General features: G+C 49.9%; 1 protein-coding gene and 1 pseudogene across 2 annotated transcripts in view; one reads left to right on the forward strand and one right to left on the reverse strand.

Annotated features, from left to right (window-relative positions):
- SLC18A2 (solute carrier family 18 member A2) overlaps positions 1-2,427 on the reverse strand; it is a 32,297-nt gene extending 29,870 nt beyond the window's left edge. The window contains exons 1-3 of one of the 2 annotated variants that reach the window (XM_039871087.1): positions 2,364-2,427; positions 1,774-1,908; positions 375-726 (exon numbers count right to left, since the gene is read on the reverse strand). In XM_039871087.1, coding sequence (XP_039727021.1) covers positions 375-726; positions 1,774-1,894 — 473 coding nt within the window. In that variant the 5' untranslated portion in view covers positions 1,895-1,908; positions 2,364-2,427. Of the gene's footprint in view, positions 1-374; positions 727-1,773; positions 2,074-2,363 lie in introns of those variants that run through there. The other variant, XM_039871086.1, reaches the window with a different exon arrangement.
- A 10,067-nt stretch (positions 2,428-12,494) lies between these two features.
- Positions 12,495-12,613, forward strand: LOC120610057 (uncharacterized; annotated as a pseudogene).
- Positions 12,614-17,846: the final 5,233 nt, after the last annotated feature.

Raw genomic sequence — 17,846 nt, forward strand, 5'->3', positions numbered from 1 at the left:
TCTTTTCTCCCATTCCCCACCCCGCGCTAGGGGAATCGCCTTGGCTTTCTAGAAACGAGTGCCTGACCAGAGGTGGAAGAGAAGAGAAAGCTGCAGAGCACAGTGAATCCGATTATGAAATCCAGCATTTAGACGAAAGTTCTCCCTCTCGGGCCTCTTTATGCTGGTGTCGTGTTTTCTTATGTGTCAAACAGCCCCAACAAATGGGAAATGGTAATTATGGACAGAAACACAAGAGGAAGGGATTGGATTTTTTTCCTCAGCTCGCCTTCCACTGGTTCCCGGATTCTGATAAAGGAATGAGAAAATCCTGGAAGAAATGAGCTTGGAACACTATAAATCCAAAAGTCTTTGACCAAAATAACATAACCTACCTGTTAGTCAACAGTCCTATGAATGGGTTGGTGAGGAGCTGGACGGTGGCTTTGGAGGCAAACAATAGGCCGACTTGCACATTTTCATTCAGGAGGTCTTTGTCTTCACTGGGACAGTCGGAAGGGACAGTGGATGTGCTAGTCACCATGTGCTGTGTGGTGGCCTTAGGCAGCAGCCCTGCCTGAAGGTCTCCGGTGTTATTCCGAGTGGCCATGGTGGAGTTGTCATAATAGGAGAAGATGCTCTGGAAGCTGCCTGAGCTGGAGGCCGTGAGCTCTGGCTTCACCGTCGGGATTTCTGTTGCGTTTTTCTCGTGCTCAATGCTGTACAGGTAACTTGGGATGATGGGGACTGGGGACAAGAACGGGAAGATGGTGATCGTACTGACACCCTCCCTGGGACAAACGCCAGGAAAACTGCAGTCACGTCCAATGCCAAATAAGACCCAAAGAGGTGGTTGGTGTGTGTTCCCCGGGGATGGGACCCCTGCACACGGACACGGGAACAATCTCACACTGCTTCGCTCCACAGAGAGGACGAAGCCCCACGAGGCTGAGGCAGTGCCACCTGCTCTCAGGGCCAGTGGCTGTGCTGGACTGACCAGTCTGAGAGAAGCCTGTCCTTGTAGGGGGGAGGGGGACTCTCGTTACAGGGTTTTTTCACAGGACTCTGATAATCTTTGACATGAAAACCTTTGACATGATGCTCTGAAAACTATCTCCAAAGAATCTGCATACGGAGATTCGGGAAATAACTCACCCCTGAGAGTCCGAATAAAAAATCGTTTTTGTATTCATTAAAAATTAGGATATCTTTAAGGAAAACCGTGCCAAATACTTCGCTGTTAAAGGGGTTAATTAAGAGACCTAGGTTTCAATTAGTTTTTCAAAAATCCATCATAGGAAAAAAGCTAAAACCAACACTGTTCAAATTGCTTTGAAATGGTCCTGAAATGTTTCCATCCCGAGTCATTCACTGATACAGTATATTGAAATGGCACTTCCTTTTTGGGAGGGTATTTGGGAGGGCCTTGAAATGTTACACCAAATCATTTACCCTGCATAATTATTATTATAACATTACTTTGAACTCTGGGAATTACTAGTCTTTAATGGACGTCTTTTTCATTTCGGCGACAGTGAGCAGAGGGAAGCAAGAAATTATCAGGAGGAAACACAAGTTCTGGGTTTTATCAGATATCACATTTTTGACCCGACCACCAGGAAAACGAAGCCACAAACGCAGCTCCAGCGAGCCCAAGCACGGCAGTCTTGGAGGATGTTATTTTTGCTAAGCGTGTTCTGCAACTTTCCCAGCCCGCACGGAGATCCCGGACGGCGCTCGGGTAAGTGGGGCGCCCAGGGAAGCGGTGCGGGAGGAGGGCCGGTCCCTACGTACCCACGACGGTGAGCAGCATGTTGTCCAGCAGCAGCGCGAGGAACACGATGAACAGGATGAGTTTCCGGGAGTGTCGGCTCTCCGGCAGCCAGCGGAGCAGCGCCAGCTCGCTCAGGGCCATGGCTTGGGGCTCCGCTGCGGGTGCGGTGGGACGTGAGGGGCCTTCGCGGGCCGGGGCTTCCCCCCACCCCCAAGAGCTCAGAGTTCCCGGGCCGCAAAAGGGGCGGTGCGGGCGAGTCTCCCGCATCCCATCTTCGGCTCACCTGCGGCGCGTGCGTCCTCGCCCGCACCTGTGCTCCTGGTTAATCACTCCCACGAGCGCCGTCGCAGCCCGCACCTGGGACCCGTGGGGTGCCGTCCCGCCCTGGGTCGACCCGCAAGGGTCCCACTGCTACCACTGCGCGCGCAGAAGGCTCCGCGGGCCTCCGTGCACCGTGCACCCCACGCGCCGGCTCTGCCCCGCCGCCCGGACCCCGCGCGCGGCGCTCGGGGCGCTTCCCCTGCGCTCTGCCCGCCCCGCTCTGCGCCGCGCCCCGCGGTGCTCGGCCCCAGCGTCGAGCGCTGCGGGCAGGGACCCGGGTCATCGTTACCTCGGGGTCGCCGCTGGCCGCCTGCCCTGCCGCTGCGGGCTCCGTCCGTCCAGGCGCCTGCTGTTCGCAGTCTCCGCCCCAGCTCCCCGCCGCCGCCGCTCAGTTTAGCGGGTCCGGCTCTGACGTCACGGCCCGCGCGGAGCGGAGGCGGGGGGCTGGGGAGCGGGAGGGGCTCCGCCCTCGCCTCCGCCCCCGTCCCGGCTCGGACCCGCGCCGCCCTGCGGGGCTCTGCCCCCTGACCCGGAGGTTGCCTGGTCCTAAGCCGCCCCGAGCGCCAGACCCTCGTTGGCCCCTGCACCTGGCCGCGTGCCCTGGGGTCCTCGGCCCGAGTGAAGCGGCTGAGGCGCAGAAGGAAGAAAACAGGGGCTTCAGGGGGAGGGGTCAAGGGTCCCGGGGGTGAAGGGGTAGGAGCCAAGTTGAGGAGCCAGGGATTAGTGCTTTCATCTGGGCTGCTCTTTGATCCCCACTGTTCTGAATTTGTCCGTGAGGGCATGAAGGCTAGTGGGTAGCCTGGGGTGGCAGGGGAGAGGGGGTGTTGGGAGCCAGGGACACATCTCTCTTTCCTGAAGAAGTCACTTTACACCCACCACCCCTCTCCTCTCCCACGTCTGGAGCCTGAGGCAGGTGCCACATGGAGTCTTTGAGCCTCGGATCAGGCTGATGATGGGGAAATGAGAAAGGAGGCCTGGATGGCTGCATGGAGACGTGGTGCGTGTGTGCAGAGGAACACTGTCGGCTATAAAAAAAAAAAAAAAAAGATGAAATATCGCCATTCGGATCTTGAGAATATTGTGCTAGGGTGAAATTAGCCAAACAGAAAAGGACAACCATGTCATTTCACTTCTTTTGTGGGATGTAAAACAAAAGGAACAAACGGAAAAGCATAAAAAAACTCAGGTAGGAAGGGAGGATGCTGGTTAGCAGGGGGGAGGGGAGGGGGTAGAGGAGGGTCAAGAGGGCCTGCTATATGGTGACTGTGATGGAAGGAGACTGGACTTTGGGTGGTGAGCACACAATGGAAAATACAGATGATGTATTATTATAAAGTTGTACACCTGAAACTTACATAATGTCATTAACCAATGTTACTCCCTGATAAATTTAATTTAAAAAATAGAAAGAAAAAGAAAGAAAGATGGTTGACAGGCAGAGTGCCTGTCCGGGGCTGATCTGGAGCTGTCATCCTCACTACCAACAAGTAAGGATCCACTTTTGACTGCCAAGTCCCCCTATTTTATAAACAGAAGAGAAACAAGCAGACACCTCTGACATAGCCAGTGGAGCTTCGGAGGCCCTTCTGGGGGGCAGGAACAGGAGGTGTTTTCCTGGAAAGCCACTTAGAATGAATGTTATCCTGCCACGGCCTCTCAGCGGTGGAGTCAGGCCTTATTTTATTAATGTTAGCTTGTCGGCTGCAGCCTGCCCAGAGCAGCCAGCGCTGTGCGCTGCTCCCACACCCTTCCGCCGACTGAGACACCTCCTGGGCTTCCCATCGCCGCCCCTGACGCGAGGAAGATGGTTGGATAAGTAAGTAGGTCAGTAACGTGGGGACTCCAGGATGTCCCAGGATGTGTGTAACTTAAATATTAAACAGGGAGGAGAGAAGGAAAACCACTCAGGAAGAGAGAGTAGAAGGCGGGAGCTGTTGAAGATGTCTGTGGAGGGTATCGCATTCATGGAGTGCCCCAAAGTGCCAGGAGTTTCAGGCCCCAAGCATGCGGCCCTGCCCCCACATTCCCGGGTGCAGACAGATGTCATGGTTAAGGGCTCTGGTCAAGATGCCTGGGTCCCAGCCCGCCACTTCTTTGACTAGTGACCTTGGGCAGGTTATGCCCCCTCTCCATGCCTTAGTTTCCCCATCTCTGAAATGGAGCTACTAATTGGATCTATTATGGTGTTGCTTTAAGAATTAAACGGGAATACACAGGCATCCCTTAGAGAGTGAGGGCTCAGCGTAGGCCATTCATTCACCCACCAAATGTTTGTTGAGTGATTACTAGGCTCCAGGCACTACGGTTGATTCTGTGGACACAGTAACGGCCTAAACAGACCAAATCCCGGCCCTCGGCGTGCTTACGCATTCTAGTAGTGATGCCACGATGGTGAACACAAGAAGCCATGCCAGCTGGGGCCCAGCCAGCTGGAAGAAGATGGTTCTGGGGAAAATGACAATTTCTGTGCTCCCTCCTCCTGATCTGTCACCACTCCTGGAGCACTGTGGTCTACAACAGACTCTTCAAACACTTTGTGGACAGCCCCTAAAAGAATTTTTAAAAATATGTATGCCTCGCACATTTTTCAGTTGGCATCGAAAAATTTTTTTTTAATCATAAATTTAAATAGTTTGGAGGATATTGTATATGTTGACCTTTATGTGTAAAACCATTATAACTCTCTTTTATATGTACCCAAGAAAATGTAAATAATATAAGAATGCAAAAACACTATGTTATACTTAAAAATATGAACAAGGTTCTCTTTAACAGTCAAAAAATTTATATTGTTTCCTTTATGCTTTCAAAGTATATTTGAATTCTACTTCCAACAGAATTTTATCCAGTTGTAATGTTTTTATTATTTAATTTCTTTATTTATCACCTTATCTATTGCGTGAACTGTAACAAACACATGCATATGCATTACCTTTTAAATTTTTTTCTTATGGTCATAAGGCTCTTAAGTTTTAAAATTCTCTTTAAGATTGAGTAGTATATAAATGATAAAGTAGCATATAAATGATTATTAGTAGTATATAAATGATAAAGGCATTATATACACAATATAAATTTGGATAAATAATTATTAAATAGATATAGTTAAATAATTATCTATCATGAAAAGAAAAATGGTATCAGAAGTATATTGCTTAATGAGATAGGTGGGAAGAGGATTTTTAGAGCCTTGTTAGGAGATGCCACTATTGTCCCTGAATGATTTCTGCCTCAGGACAATAACAGTAAGATGATAAGAGTCAGGAAGGTTCATTCCTGTCTCTCTCTCTTTCCTGCACTGGAGAGCCCCCTCGAATAAAAGGCTTTGAGGAAGCACCCCAGTGACCACATTGATTTGCTCTCCCCCGGAACTCAGACTCGTGAGCTCGGCCATCCAGACCCCTGCCTCTCCCCGCTCCCCTTCCTTTCAAACACAAGGTATTAGAAAGTTCTACAAGTACCACCGAGGTTGACTTTTTTCCGCTAAATTTCATAGTTTAGGAATGATAAGGCAAGGAGCTGCCTGGACCATAGCAGTTACTTAAAATAAGTGTTATGTGAGATAAACTAACATGAATTTAAGCTATCGCTAGCATCCTGGCTGGGTCATTTTTGCGAGTTACATGACTTTGGGCCCGTTACCAAACTTGTATGTGCCTCAGTTTCTTATCTGTCACTCAAGTATGGCAAGAGGCCCCCCTCCCAGAGTTATTATTGGGGTGAAAGGGGATGATCTTTGCAGAATCTGCCTGGCACATTGCAGACGCTCATACTCATCTAGTGTCCTCTGGCATTGGGACAATAAAAGTGCTGAGGACAAAAAAAGGTGTAAGTGGTCCATGGGGAAGACCCTCCACCCACCAGAGGACTTGGAAATAAGTGTCCCCTGGGCATTAAGCTGTGAAACACAAATAATAGATCAGAGCAGAGATGAACAGAAACAAAGGCATCCTGAAGAGACACAGTAGCAAAACCTGATATGCTAGTTAACATGTGGGTAGGGAAGGATGGTGGGACACCCAGGGGCGAGCCGGGCACAGGGTGCAACAGGCAGTTTGTGGAAGGGGAAGCCCAAATGACTACCAGGCTCGTGAAGAGACAGACACTCTAATAATCAGAGAACGCCAATTAAAACGACAGTGAGGTACAGAGCCACATCGCGGCAACAATTAGGAAGTTGGGCAAATGCCATTTGTTGTTGAAGATGTGAGGAAGTGGAGACCCTTTCTTGGGAGTAGAGCAGGGACTGCGCAGCCTTCCTGGAGAGCCATCAGGAGTGCTCGGTGGAATTTTGTCAGGCTGCCCCCTCTGGTCCAGCAATCTCTCTCCCCATCTCAGGGAAATCCCTCCTTGAGTCCTAAGGGGACAAGAACAAGGATAGTCATTGCGGTGTTGTTTGCTGCAGCGTTGGAGGTAACCTCAGTCTCCATCACTAGAGAATAAATAAGCGAAATGTGCAGGAGCACCACGTGGCCAGTAAAAGGACCCAGCGGATTACCTGCATGTCTGCTCGCAGATCTGAGTAGTCAGGAGTAGGAAACGGGGAGGGGAGAGCCAGCTCTGCAGCACGATTCTCCACTGGTTCATTAGAAGCACACAGAGCAAGGTCCTTGTTCAAGGGTATGTAGGGTATGTATTCACACAATGGAGTGGATGCCTTCGTGGGGCCGGGACCCAGGCGAGGGGATGAGGGACAAGGCAGGCAAGTGGAAATAAACCAAGAATGGGGCCTTGCGAGGACCAGCAGCTGTAGCACACTCAGAACCGAGGCAGAGGATCAACTCCACTGTCTGTATAGGAGGATCCCCCTGAGCAAAGGTTTTCAGGACAGAATTGGCTGTCCTGAGCACGGAGGCCACACGTGGGCCGCGTCTCCCAGGGGCTGGCAGGGCTGTGCTCTGTTTACGCCAGCCTGAAGGGACATGAGAGCAGATGGAAACCCAGATCCTCAGAAAAGAATGAGGAGCATCAGAAAAGGTAAATATCTGCTCAATGCAAAAGACTCGCGGATTTTTTTGGTCTTGTTTTGTTCTTTGCCTTTCCTCTTTATTTTCTTTATAAAGCTTTCACTGCTTAAAATTATAACACTGTCTTGAGGGATTTATGACACATGTAGAGGTATTACTTATAACAACTCTAACTTAAAGGATGAGCGTGGTTATCGGGCTACAAAGTGGCAGATTTCTATATTCCATGTGAAGTGTATATTACTAACTATAAATGGCCTGTAAAAAGCTAAGGATGTATGTTGCAATCTTTCAAGCAACCACTGTAAAAATAATACAAGGAAAAATAGCTAAACAGCTAAGAGGAAAATTAAAATTAAATGGAATTCTATAAAGTATTCCAATAATTTTAAAAGGCAGGAAAGGAGGAACAGAAGGACAAAACATCAGAGGACTCAAGCAGAAAACTAAAAATAAAATGATAGATCAAATACATAAGGGGTAATGGACACTACTAAAAGAAATTGTCAGGATGAATTTAAAAAAATAGTCTGAACTCTGCTGTCTGAATAAGATAACATTCTTTAAAGATAAGGACACAAGAAGGTTGACAGTAAATAGATGGAAATAATATACCGTATAAACTCTAAGCATAAGAAGACTGACTATATTAATATCGGATAAAATAGATTTCAAAACAAACTTCAGAGATATAGAAAAGGAGCTTTCATAATGATAAAAGCGATCAGTTCGATAGGAAGATATAATAATTATAATGTATATGTACTCAATAATAGAGCTTCAAATATATGAAACAAAACCAGACAGAATTAAGGGGAGAAAAAAACAATTTCACGGTCTAAATGGGGTCTTTAACAACTTTCTCAACGACCGACAGAACACCCAGGCAAAAAAAATCAGCAGACATAGAAGATCAAAACATTATCATCAACCACATTGTCCTAATTGGTATTAATTTAACCCTGAGAAATATCAGACTTCCCATTATTTTCAAGTGCTCGTGGAAGGTCTCAGCTGAGATCTGTCTCACTCGTTAGAGGATTTTTTTCCTTGAAGTCAGCTCTATCCGTTGTTTAACATACATATAAGTAAACGAGCTACAATTAGGAAAAAAATGCATTTCATTTTCATTCTTTTCAGAGTTCTTCTGCATACTGTAAAAGAATATTTTCTGTACAAATTTAACCAAATCGACTGTACTGGTTTTAAGAGGGAATGGCAAAGCAAATGTCAATTTACTTGAAGGATGCCTTGCTGACTGCCAATGAAATTAAGTCATAGATGCTCTAACTTAATAATTCAATCACTGAATTAACTGGCTTCATGCAGCATTATCTGCAAAATGCAGGTCTCCAGGTTGGGCCACTTTAATAGAATCACTAACCTGTCTGAGGACATTTGCTATAATTGAAGGCTGCACAGGAGCCAGCCAGCTGTGAAGAGCAGCGTTTCATCAGTTTTAGGCCTTGATTCTCCGCTCCCACCTGGACCATTGCCATCACCCCCTCCCAGCCCCCCTGTAGCTATCCCTGTGCCCCTCAGGCCTCCTACAGTCCACTCTCCTCACCAGCTGGAGGGAGCCAAAAACACCAGTGTGCTCATGCCACTCCCCAGTCTTAAGTCCATCGATGGCCTTGTACTTGGGATAATGTCAAAAGTCTTCAAAGTGGCCCAATGGGACGTGCCTGGTCCAGCCTCAGCGACTGCCTCCATCTTCATTTGCCACATCGCCCTTGCCTCTGATCTAAAATCGGATTTCCTTTATAATTATCTGGGCTCTCACATGGCTTCACATGTCACTGTGTATCTCGAGGGTCCCAGCAGTGCAGCCCGGGGAGCCCCGGCCTGGAAGGACCTCCCAGCCTGGACCACACAGCCTCCCCACCTCTTACGCCACTCAGCCTCCGAGGTCCTGTGCACTCCTCATTCCTCCTGCCAGAGAGGCTCTTCTTCTCCCTCTTCACCTAATTATCTCATTCTCGTTCTGATTTTCCCATTTGTTCATACACCCTGTGCTCCTTCTCACCCCAGGGCCTTTGCTCAGGCCATTGCTGCTGTTTAAAATGTCCTTCCCTCTTCCCTCCTTGATCTAGTTAGGGTCCCCTTAGCCTTTGTCTTGGATCAAGACACAGATGGGTTGAAAGTGAATAGATGGAAAAGTATTTCTTCTCAAGGAAGTCCTTCTTGACCCCTATGCATATGTCCCTAAACCCTTCCTTCCTGGCACTTCTTAACCATTATAATCACTCTTTCACAGATGTGATTGTGATTAATGTCTGACTCCCACGAAAGCCGAGGGCAGGGCAGAGCCTCTAGTGTCTTGCTCATTATATCAACCCCCTCCCCCGCCCCAGAGTTTGACGCTGCCTGGCACAGAGTAAGTGTTCAATAATGCTGTGGTTGACTCGAGTTCTTGATCGTTTAAGCAGTGAGTGTCATCTGAGGGTAACCCATGGAATTGACTTCTGCCCAGTGATGTGCTATGCCCGGTCCAGTCTCTATGCCTCTGCAGAACTGATTTCTACACCTGCAGTGTCCACCCCCTTTCTCCTACCTATCCAAGCCCCTGCCTCCTGCTACCTGCCTCCTTCTACCTACCTCTTGCTTCCTGCCTCCTGCTACGTGGTTTGGCCTGAAAAGCCTTCTTCCCTGCATCCCACTGACTCACCGAAAACCTCACTCAATTTCTGATGCCGTAAGGGGTTGCTGTCTCTGCTTGTTAAAGCCCCAAGTAATTGAGTCATGCATGTCGCCTCCCTCCCCAGCAGTCACCTGCAGCCATTTCCCACCCTAACCCCCAACCTCTGCTCCTTCCTGACTCCAAGTCTTTACTTAGGCAGATCCATCCACCTAGAATGTCCTTCCCGTCCTCGGGCAGGGAAGCCCAGCAAGAAGTAAATGCCCAGCTGTCATCACATGGTCATGTTTATGCCGTCGAAGCTGAAGGCCCCGCAGCATAGGCTTCCTTCGATTCTATAGAATAGCTCCTCTTTCCTCTAAATCCACCCCACCCCCACCCCCTGCTCCAGCAGCCTCCTAACCGCCTCTCCTGGGCGCCAGGTGCTGCTTCCAATCCAATCCCTCAGGGGACCTCCATGACCCACCGCTTCCAACAAGCCCCTCCTCAACTCAAGGCCTCAGGTGGCTGCTAATACTCACATCTAAACCCCTCTGCCTGGCTTTTAGGGTCACTCTTCCTAGCTCCCACCCTCTGCTCTAATCAGACAGCCCCCTTTATGCCCCAGAAACACATATCATTCATATCGACCTCATCCCTCTGATTTCCAAACCCTATTCCTAGCCCCAGAGGCTGACTCAGCCCTCCTTCCACACGGAAGTCAAGCGGGGGAATAACCACCACAGCCCTCCTGCGTTCAGGAACGCGTAGGCGCCGACGGCCTGTTCCCCACGAAAGCCCTGGCCAGCAGGCACTGTTCCCCAGCAGGTTCATCCGGCCTCGTTCTTTTTTTCCAACTGGACCATCAGCTCCTTGATGGCAAAAGAAGTGATTTGTTCCTGCTCTGTCTCGCAGATGGCAGCTGCATAGTGCTCTCACAGAGCGGGTCCACAGGACAAGCATCGGACACACAGAGAGGATCCGGGCACCAGACTCGATATGGCTCCAGCCAGTTGGGCCTCAGTTTCCTCATCTGTACAGACAGTGGGTGGGCCGGGTAGACTGCGCTGTCCAATCCAGTAGCCACTTGCCACGTGTGGCCGTGGAGCGCTTAAAATGCAACAGGACGGGATCGAGATGCCCTGTGAGTATAAAACACACAACTGAATTGTGAAGGCTTAGTGCAAAAAAAGGGAAAACATTTCATTAATAATTGTTATATTGTTTACATGCGGAAACAATCATATTTTAGATACATTGGCCTAAATAAAATATGTTATTAAGACTAATTTTGCCTTTTAGATCTTACTTTTTTTTTAACATGGTTGATAGAAAGTTTTAAATTACTTATGTGGCTTGCATTCTACTTCTGTGGGATAGCGCTGGGCTGGAACATCGGTGCTGGAAGGGGCCTTGGAGGTTATTAGGTCTAATGCTGCCTTTTACACATAAGAAAGGAGACCCAGAGAGGGACGGAGCCTTGCCTGGGGTCACACAGGTGTGAGGTCGGGGCAGTGAGGACTGATGCTCTGCTTCCTGGACTTTCGTGGTCTAGGGACAGCTGATGCTCGACGCTGGGGCGGCCACAGATGAGCTTTGGCAGCAGAGAACTCTGGGAAGGACGACGAACTTGAGGCACAGCTCTGTGGATCTCCCACACCCCCACTTGGAGCTGTCTTCGCCCACTTGCTATGCCAGCTGCACACCCAGACATCTGCAGGGCATGAGATTTTAGCGGATAATCAATAGCCCAATAAGGCAGGCTGCAAAGACGCAAACCTAATTATTTTGTTCAGAAACTTGTCTGTAACTAAAAGGCATCTGAGAAATCACTATCACCGTCTATGAGGCGGGGGAGAAATCCACTCATTATGTCCAATTGGATTGATATTGACTGTTGTCTTGCAGGAAACGTCGTCTCCCTGCAAAGCCAGCGTTTGGGTGTCACAGGAACATATGCACACACACAGGCCAGAGCGTCTCCTTTCCTAGGAGTCTTTCAGGAATGTTCTGGTCCACACTCTCCACCCTGCTGTAGTTATTTGTATGTCAAGTCACTTGCATGACTTCAGAATTATGGTAGGAAAAATCTGGAAACCTCCTGAGTGTCTACACATTGGGTCCTTGCAAAAAAGTACGTGTGGTCCCCCTCACAGTGAAATACCAAGTAACCACTCAAGAAAATTACATAGAGCAGTTGTTTACCATGGAAAAATACCCAAGACATATTATTCTTCAGCGAAACCAAAGCTCGCAGACAGCATGTCTGTTACGATCCGATCTAGGAAAACAAACAAATTAATTAAAAAGGCTATACATCCATGTCCAAGTGCAAAATGCAGACACGTCCGTTCTGGATGGGTGGTGGTGGGGGAGGGAGGAGGGTGAAGATTTTACTTTCCACTTGCGATTGTATGCCCTTCCCTGTTTTATGAAGCGTTTTTGCCACAAGCTTCTATTGCTCCTTTCTCATATTTTAACCATGAGATACATCACACATACAGAAGAGGACACAAAATATATCCTTGCAGTATCATGAAGAATTGTCCAGTGAGCCCAACATGAACCCCGACCCAGGTCAAGTGATAAAGCCCAGCTAGAAGCCCCAGACCTCCTAGGTGCCTCTCCTCGGTCACAATCACCACCCATCTCCTTGAGGTGACCAGTCTCCTGACTGGTTTGATCATCTCTTCCTTGCTCTTCCTTATAATTTTACCACCTATGGTCTTTCCCTAAAAATATAATCGAATTTTGTCTATTTTTAATCTTTTTTAAGTGGAATCATTCTGTAGATATTCTTTCTTTATCTGGTTCTTTTGTATAACATCGCTGGTGAGTCTACGGCCATGCTACCTCAAACAAGCCTGATCCCATCTAATCTCGAAAGCTAAGCAGGGTCGGGCCTGGTTAGTACTTGGATGGGAGACCACCTAGGAAGACCAGGTGCTGCAGGCGTAAAAAAATTTTTAAAAAGATGGGATTGTAAGCTGACAAGGTCCTTGCAATCTGTGAGGGCAACCAAGGGTTGCCTCGCCTAAAAAAAATAAAAATGAAAAAAAATATCGCTGGTGAGATTCAACCATATCATGTATAACTGAAGTCTATTCATGTTCACTGCTGAATAGGATTCCCTTGTATGACCATATCACAATTTGTTTATTCTGGGGATAGACATTGCGGCATCCCCCATTTGGGGCTATTATTAGCAACACTGCTCTCTCACCACCCAGGACTTGAACCCATGCCAGTCTGAACCCCGGCCCCTACCCCACGAACTACGCTGCCTCACCTGAGCTGCCTCACGGCGTGACGCAGTCCGTGGCCTCTGAGCACTCTGTCCTGCTGCCGTCTCTGTGAACCCCCAGGAGACAAGACTGAGTTTCATTAAATGTCCTGACCCTCCCTCCGCACACACACACTCACAGAACTCAGCACGAGGCTTTGCACACTGAGATGTGCACAATCATTGCCCAGTGGGTTTAATTTTGGTAAAGGTGTTCTTTTGTGGCAAACCATCCCAATAAGTTTTAAAGATTTTTTTGTTTTTTGTTTTTTCTTTTTCTTTTTTTTTTTTGCCTTACTACAAAAGTAACATATATCGATTGCAAAAAGTTTCCCTTTCAGTGGTTCAAAGTTGTCCAGCGTGGGAATGCACAGGCACTCACCTACTTGCTCCCGGTCGATGGACATTCGCACTGTTGGCCCATGATAAATAACGCCACAGTGCACAGTCCCTACGACCACACCTTTCCATACCTGTGTAACTATCACCTTCAGGAAAACACCAGTTGTGGCATACGTAGTAGGGTCAAAGAGGAGGAAATCTCCCACTGTGGGTAAGGCCCATTTCAAACACCCTTTCTCAGCCTCCCACGCTGCTTCCTGACTAGCACGTGGTTGGAAGCGGTTCCCGCTTCCGGGGCGTGTCCTTGGGCCCCCGGCAGCTGAAGGAGAAGGTGGAGTCCGTGCAAAAATGCGACGACCAACCAGCTGCTTCAGATCTTGACACGGTCCTTTCTCTCTGCTCCCCGCAGCTCACATCTCCTTAGGGGTGGACAGAGGGGCTGGGTGGCAGCCCTGCAGTGCTGGTGACGCTTTACGCCACACGTCCCCAGAAAGAAGGGGTCCCCCAAAGCTATTGAAACCAAGAGGCCGTTAATCCTACGAGTCCGGCAGCAAATGCTCCATCCTCCCGTCTCTGCCGCAGGCCCACTGCGCGCCTGGAACCGTGCAGAGCAAAGTGGGAGTCGTGGCCTGGGCGACCTGGGAGCCTCCGATCTCTGGATGGATCCCACGAGGATGAGGCAAGAGAGCACATTTCAGCAGCCCCATGGAGGGGACGACATCACCAAGTTCAGGGTGTTTTAATAGAAGTTGTTCTGCAATCCAGAATCTCTCTTTGCTCTTTGCAGCAATTCGACCTTCAGGGGGAAAGGCACCATCCATAACAAAATAATAAACACAAGACTCAGCCTAGGGATAAACTTATCGGCTTGAACCTCGAGTGGGCCCAGGCAGCACGATGGCCCTAAATGAGATTGTCTGGGTGTGCTGCGTTAATAAACCTTTCCTGCGGCTGTTCTACACAAGAGACAGTCAATAAAACGCCCTGTGCCCAACCTATTCCCGTTTCCCTGCCCAGACAGTGTAAATGGCTTTTCGGAAAGACTCAAGTCGCCTCTGACATCGGGCCTGCTGCCTCTCAGTCCCCTGTTGAGAAAGAAGAGGGGAGGGTGAAGCCAAGGGAGGACAGGCAGGTGTCAGAGGGCCTGCTCCATGCACCGCCCACCAGGCATAGAGTAGCGGGGCAGGGCCCAGGGAGCGACAGCATCGCCAGGGCCCCGGCCCCTCACCTACTCACATTCTTCAGCAACCGTCACGCTCTGAGCGCCCATAGTCCAGTGGGCAGAGCACACAGACCCCGAGTCATCTCGGGGCAGCTGTGTGGAGGCCCATGTAGGCAGGGAGGGCGCGGTCCCCGAAGGCTGGTCCCCTGGCCACGAGGAAGGGGCCAGGGCGGGGCCACGAGGCCCAGGCAGATCTGGAGTCTAAGACGGGCGGATGTCTCAGAAGCGATGCCCTGGGTCTAATCTCTTTCCAACGCTAGCCCAGCGAAGTTCCTTACTTTACTCGAAATGAAGGCAGGGCGTCCGCCAGCCAGGCAGGGGTGCTTCCTGACAGAGCTGCCGCTGCTTCGGCCTCTCTGTGGCTGAACAGCCGGAGAAGTTGCCGTCTCCTTAGCTGTCAACGTCACAGAACAGCCGGTCTGGAAAAAGCCCTCGGAAACTCTTGGCAAGTGGTTTTTATTCCCAACCCATTCTCTGTCTCTCTCTCTCTCTTTTCAAATTATGGACTACTTTTTTTCAAACAAGTTGTAGGGAAGCAGAACATATGAAACAGAGCAAGGCAAAGCTACTTTCCCAAAACAGAGGTCAGCGACTGGAACCTTTGCCTGGGTTTCAGAAAGCACCATATGAAAATCCCTGGGTCACTTCAGCCTGAGTGTTGTACCCTGGGGAAACTGAGGCACGGAGAAGTAGGCCTGATCAGAAGCTCTGGGAGAGCCTTGTACCACACTGCATCCCCTGGGCCCAGGCACACAATAGCTGTTGGATAGTGACACGCAGGCGATGCTGACCACCCTCACACAGTCATCTCTTTTTTGACTCTGGTGATTGCTTTTTAGTATATATGCTGAGGAAGCAAGCACCACGATTGCTCTTTAAAGAGACCAAAGCGAGGCTTGAACCTCAGAGAGGCCTCTTAATTGCCTATGTTTTGAATTCATAGCATTTGAAAGGGTTTTATTGTCTGATGTAAATGGCCAGAACAAAAGCAGAGCAGAAAAGGGTTGAGGAGGATGAAAAGAAGCCAGGAGATGGAGGTGCCCTTTGTTGTCCCACATCCAAGTCAACTTCAAAGTTCTCAGTTGAACAGATGCACATTGGTCACCGTGGCAACAGTCAGGCTGTCCAGGATGTCTGACCCTGGACAGCCCTCTGCCAGCCATGGCTCGTGCCTGGCTTCCAGGAAGCTAGATGGGGAGACAAGCTCGGGACCATGGTTGATGAGAAGTCTGAGGACTCACTCAGCCCGGTTCCTCTGTCATCCAGCTGTCTTCTCGGGTCTGTGGCAGGGAGAGAGGGGTCTGGATCACCAACCCTACTGGATGCACCTTTGCCCAGCAATCACGCATGAGCACCCACTAAGCGCCTGTGCATCAGAAGTGCTCTCCTTAAGGGCTATACCTCTAGTGCCTGGTACGCAGTGCTCACTCACAAGGGTGTGTGAATGAGTAAATGAATGGATAAGCAACCAGAGTCACCTGGGAGCTTCTAAAATGCCGGGCCCTACCTGAAATTGGCTGCATCAGAATCTCTGGGAGGTATACTCAAAATTGGGGGGGGGCTTCTTAAAAGCCACACAGGTGCCTCTCAAGTCACAGTGGGAAAGAAAAGAAAGCCAAGTCGAGGCAGCCTCCCAGGCCTCTGATTTGAGCAACTGGAACGCTGGGGCTGCGGCTCTCAGGATGAGGAGGAACAGGACCCACGGACAAGATTAGAGCTCGGTCTTGGACAGGTCAGTGAGAGGTGCTGGCAAAGCCGTTTTGAATCTGGAGTTCTGGGGAGCAGCCAGGACTGGGGGTGGCATTAGTATCCACAGAGTAGATGAGGCCCGAGGGAGGGAGTGGAGACAGGAAGAAGCTGGAAGTGTCCCACGTGGAAACACTGGAGTTAACGGAGAACAATGAGAGGGCCCAGCAAAGGCAAGAGAGACAGACAGAGTAGAGACAAAAGATTGAGGCATTGGTGAGGAGACATTTGAGAGAGAGACAGAGAGACAGACAGACAGGAGAGAGACAGAGAGAGAGAGAGACAATGAGAGACAGAGAGACAGAGAGACAGAGAGACAGAGAGAGACAGAGAGAGAGAGACTGAGAGAAAGAGACATGACAGAGAGACAGACAGAGACAGACAGAGAGACAGAGAGAGAGAGGGCACCCATCGGGCAATCTTGCGTAAGCCCAGAGAAGGTGACAGACAGGCTGGGGAAGAAGGGTACAGCACTAAGTGGGGAGCTGGGGAAGAATGCCTCCCATCCCACGTGCACTGGGGTGTTCATTGCTGAAGGTGCCCAACCTGGGTGGGGCTGCCCATACTGTCTGAGAACCGCAAGATCGAGACACCCCAAAATCATGGGGGCTCACTGAGAGCATCCTGCAGGCTGATGCTAAGTACACTAGGCTCTTGCCTTACTATCTACCCCCTTTCTCCCAACCCCAGGCAGTGGGGTGTGCGGGGAGGGTGCTGGAGAAAGCGGAAACATGCCATTTTTGCCTCCTAATGACAATAATGGGGAAGCTAGGATTTTTCTCAAGAGCTCACAAACCTGGGCGCTGGGCTACAGCACTTCTCATGGATTATCTTGTTTGATCCTCATAACGGCCCTTGGAGGTAGGTACTATTTTTATGTCAATTTGACAGGTAAAGAAACCTGCCAAGGTCCGAGGCTGCCCAGGCAGACTGCTTCCACAGGCCTAGGTTTCAACCACTAAGCCACACAGCCTCTTCCCGGTCAGCACTGAGAGGCCCAGGTCAGAGCGACACATCCGGCAGCCCACGTGCCAGGGCGTGGTCCTAGGGGACCAGGTCACTCCTCCTTGCCACCCACCAAAGCGCAGGCTCTCTTTCGGTGACAAGGCAAGACATCTGCATCCCGGAGGTCAGCAGGACCACATGGAATGCCCAGGCCAGTCGTCTCCTCTCTGGAGAGACCCAGAAGCACTTCTCTGGGTCACTCACAGAGCAAAGTTACAGCAGGACTGGCACCCAAGCAGGCGTGTTCCCAGTGGCCCTCCCAGGAAGCACTAGGCCTCCCAAGCCCCTTCCTGTGAGGCCTGTTCCTGCCCCATCCCCAACTCCTTTGAGAGAGTGGCTCTTAATCTCACCAGGTGAGAATCACCTGGCAAAGTTAGAAATACCAAGCTACAGCCCCAACACTACGGCCATTCTTGGGGTTCCAACGCTGTAGATCTCAGGTGATCAGGGCATCTGTACATTGTAGAAGGTTCTACGTGTCCTTCTTGCAAGCTCCGGATGATCTGCCAGGCGGCCCCACTCTCCAGATTGAGGCTGGTGGATCAGGAAAGGAAGCATCCAGGGCCTAATGACAGGACACCTAGTGTTAA

This window comes from Pteropus medius, unplaced genomic scaffold (genome assembly GCF_902729225.1).
Source record: "Pteropus medius unplaced genomic scaffold, Ma_sr-lr_union100, whole genome shotgun sequence".
Lineage (NCBI taxonomy): Eukaryota > Metazoa > Chordata > Mammalia > Chiroptera > Pteropodidae > Pteropus > Pteropus medius.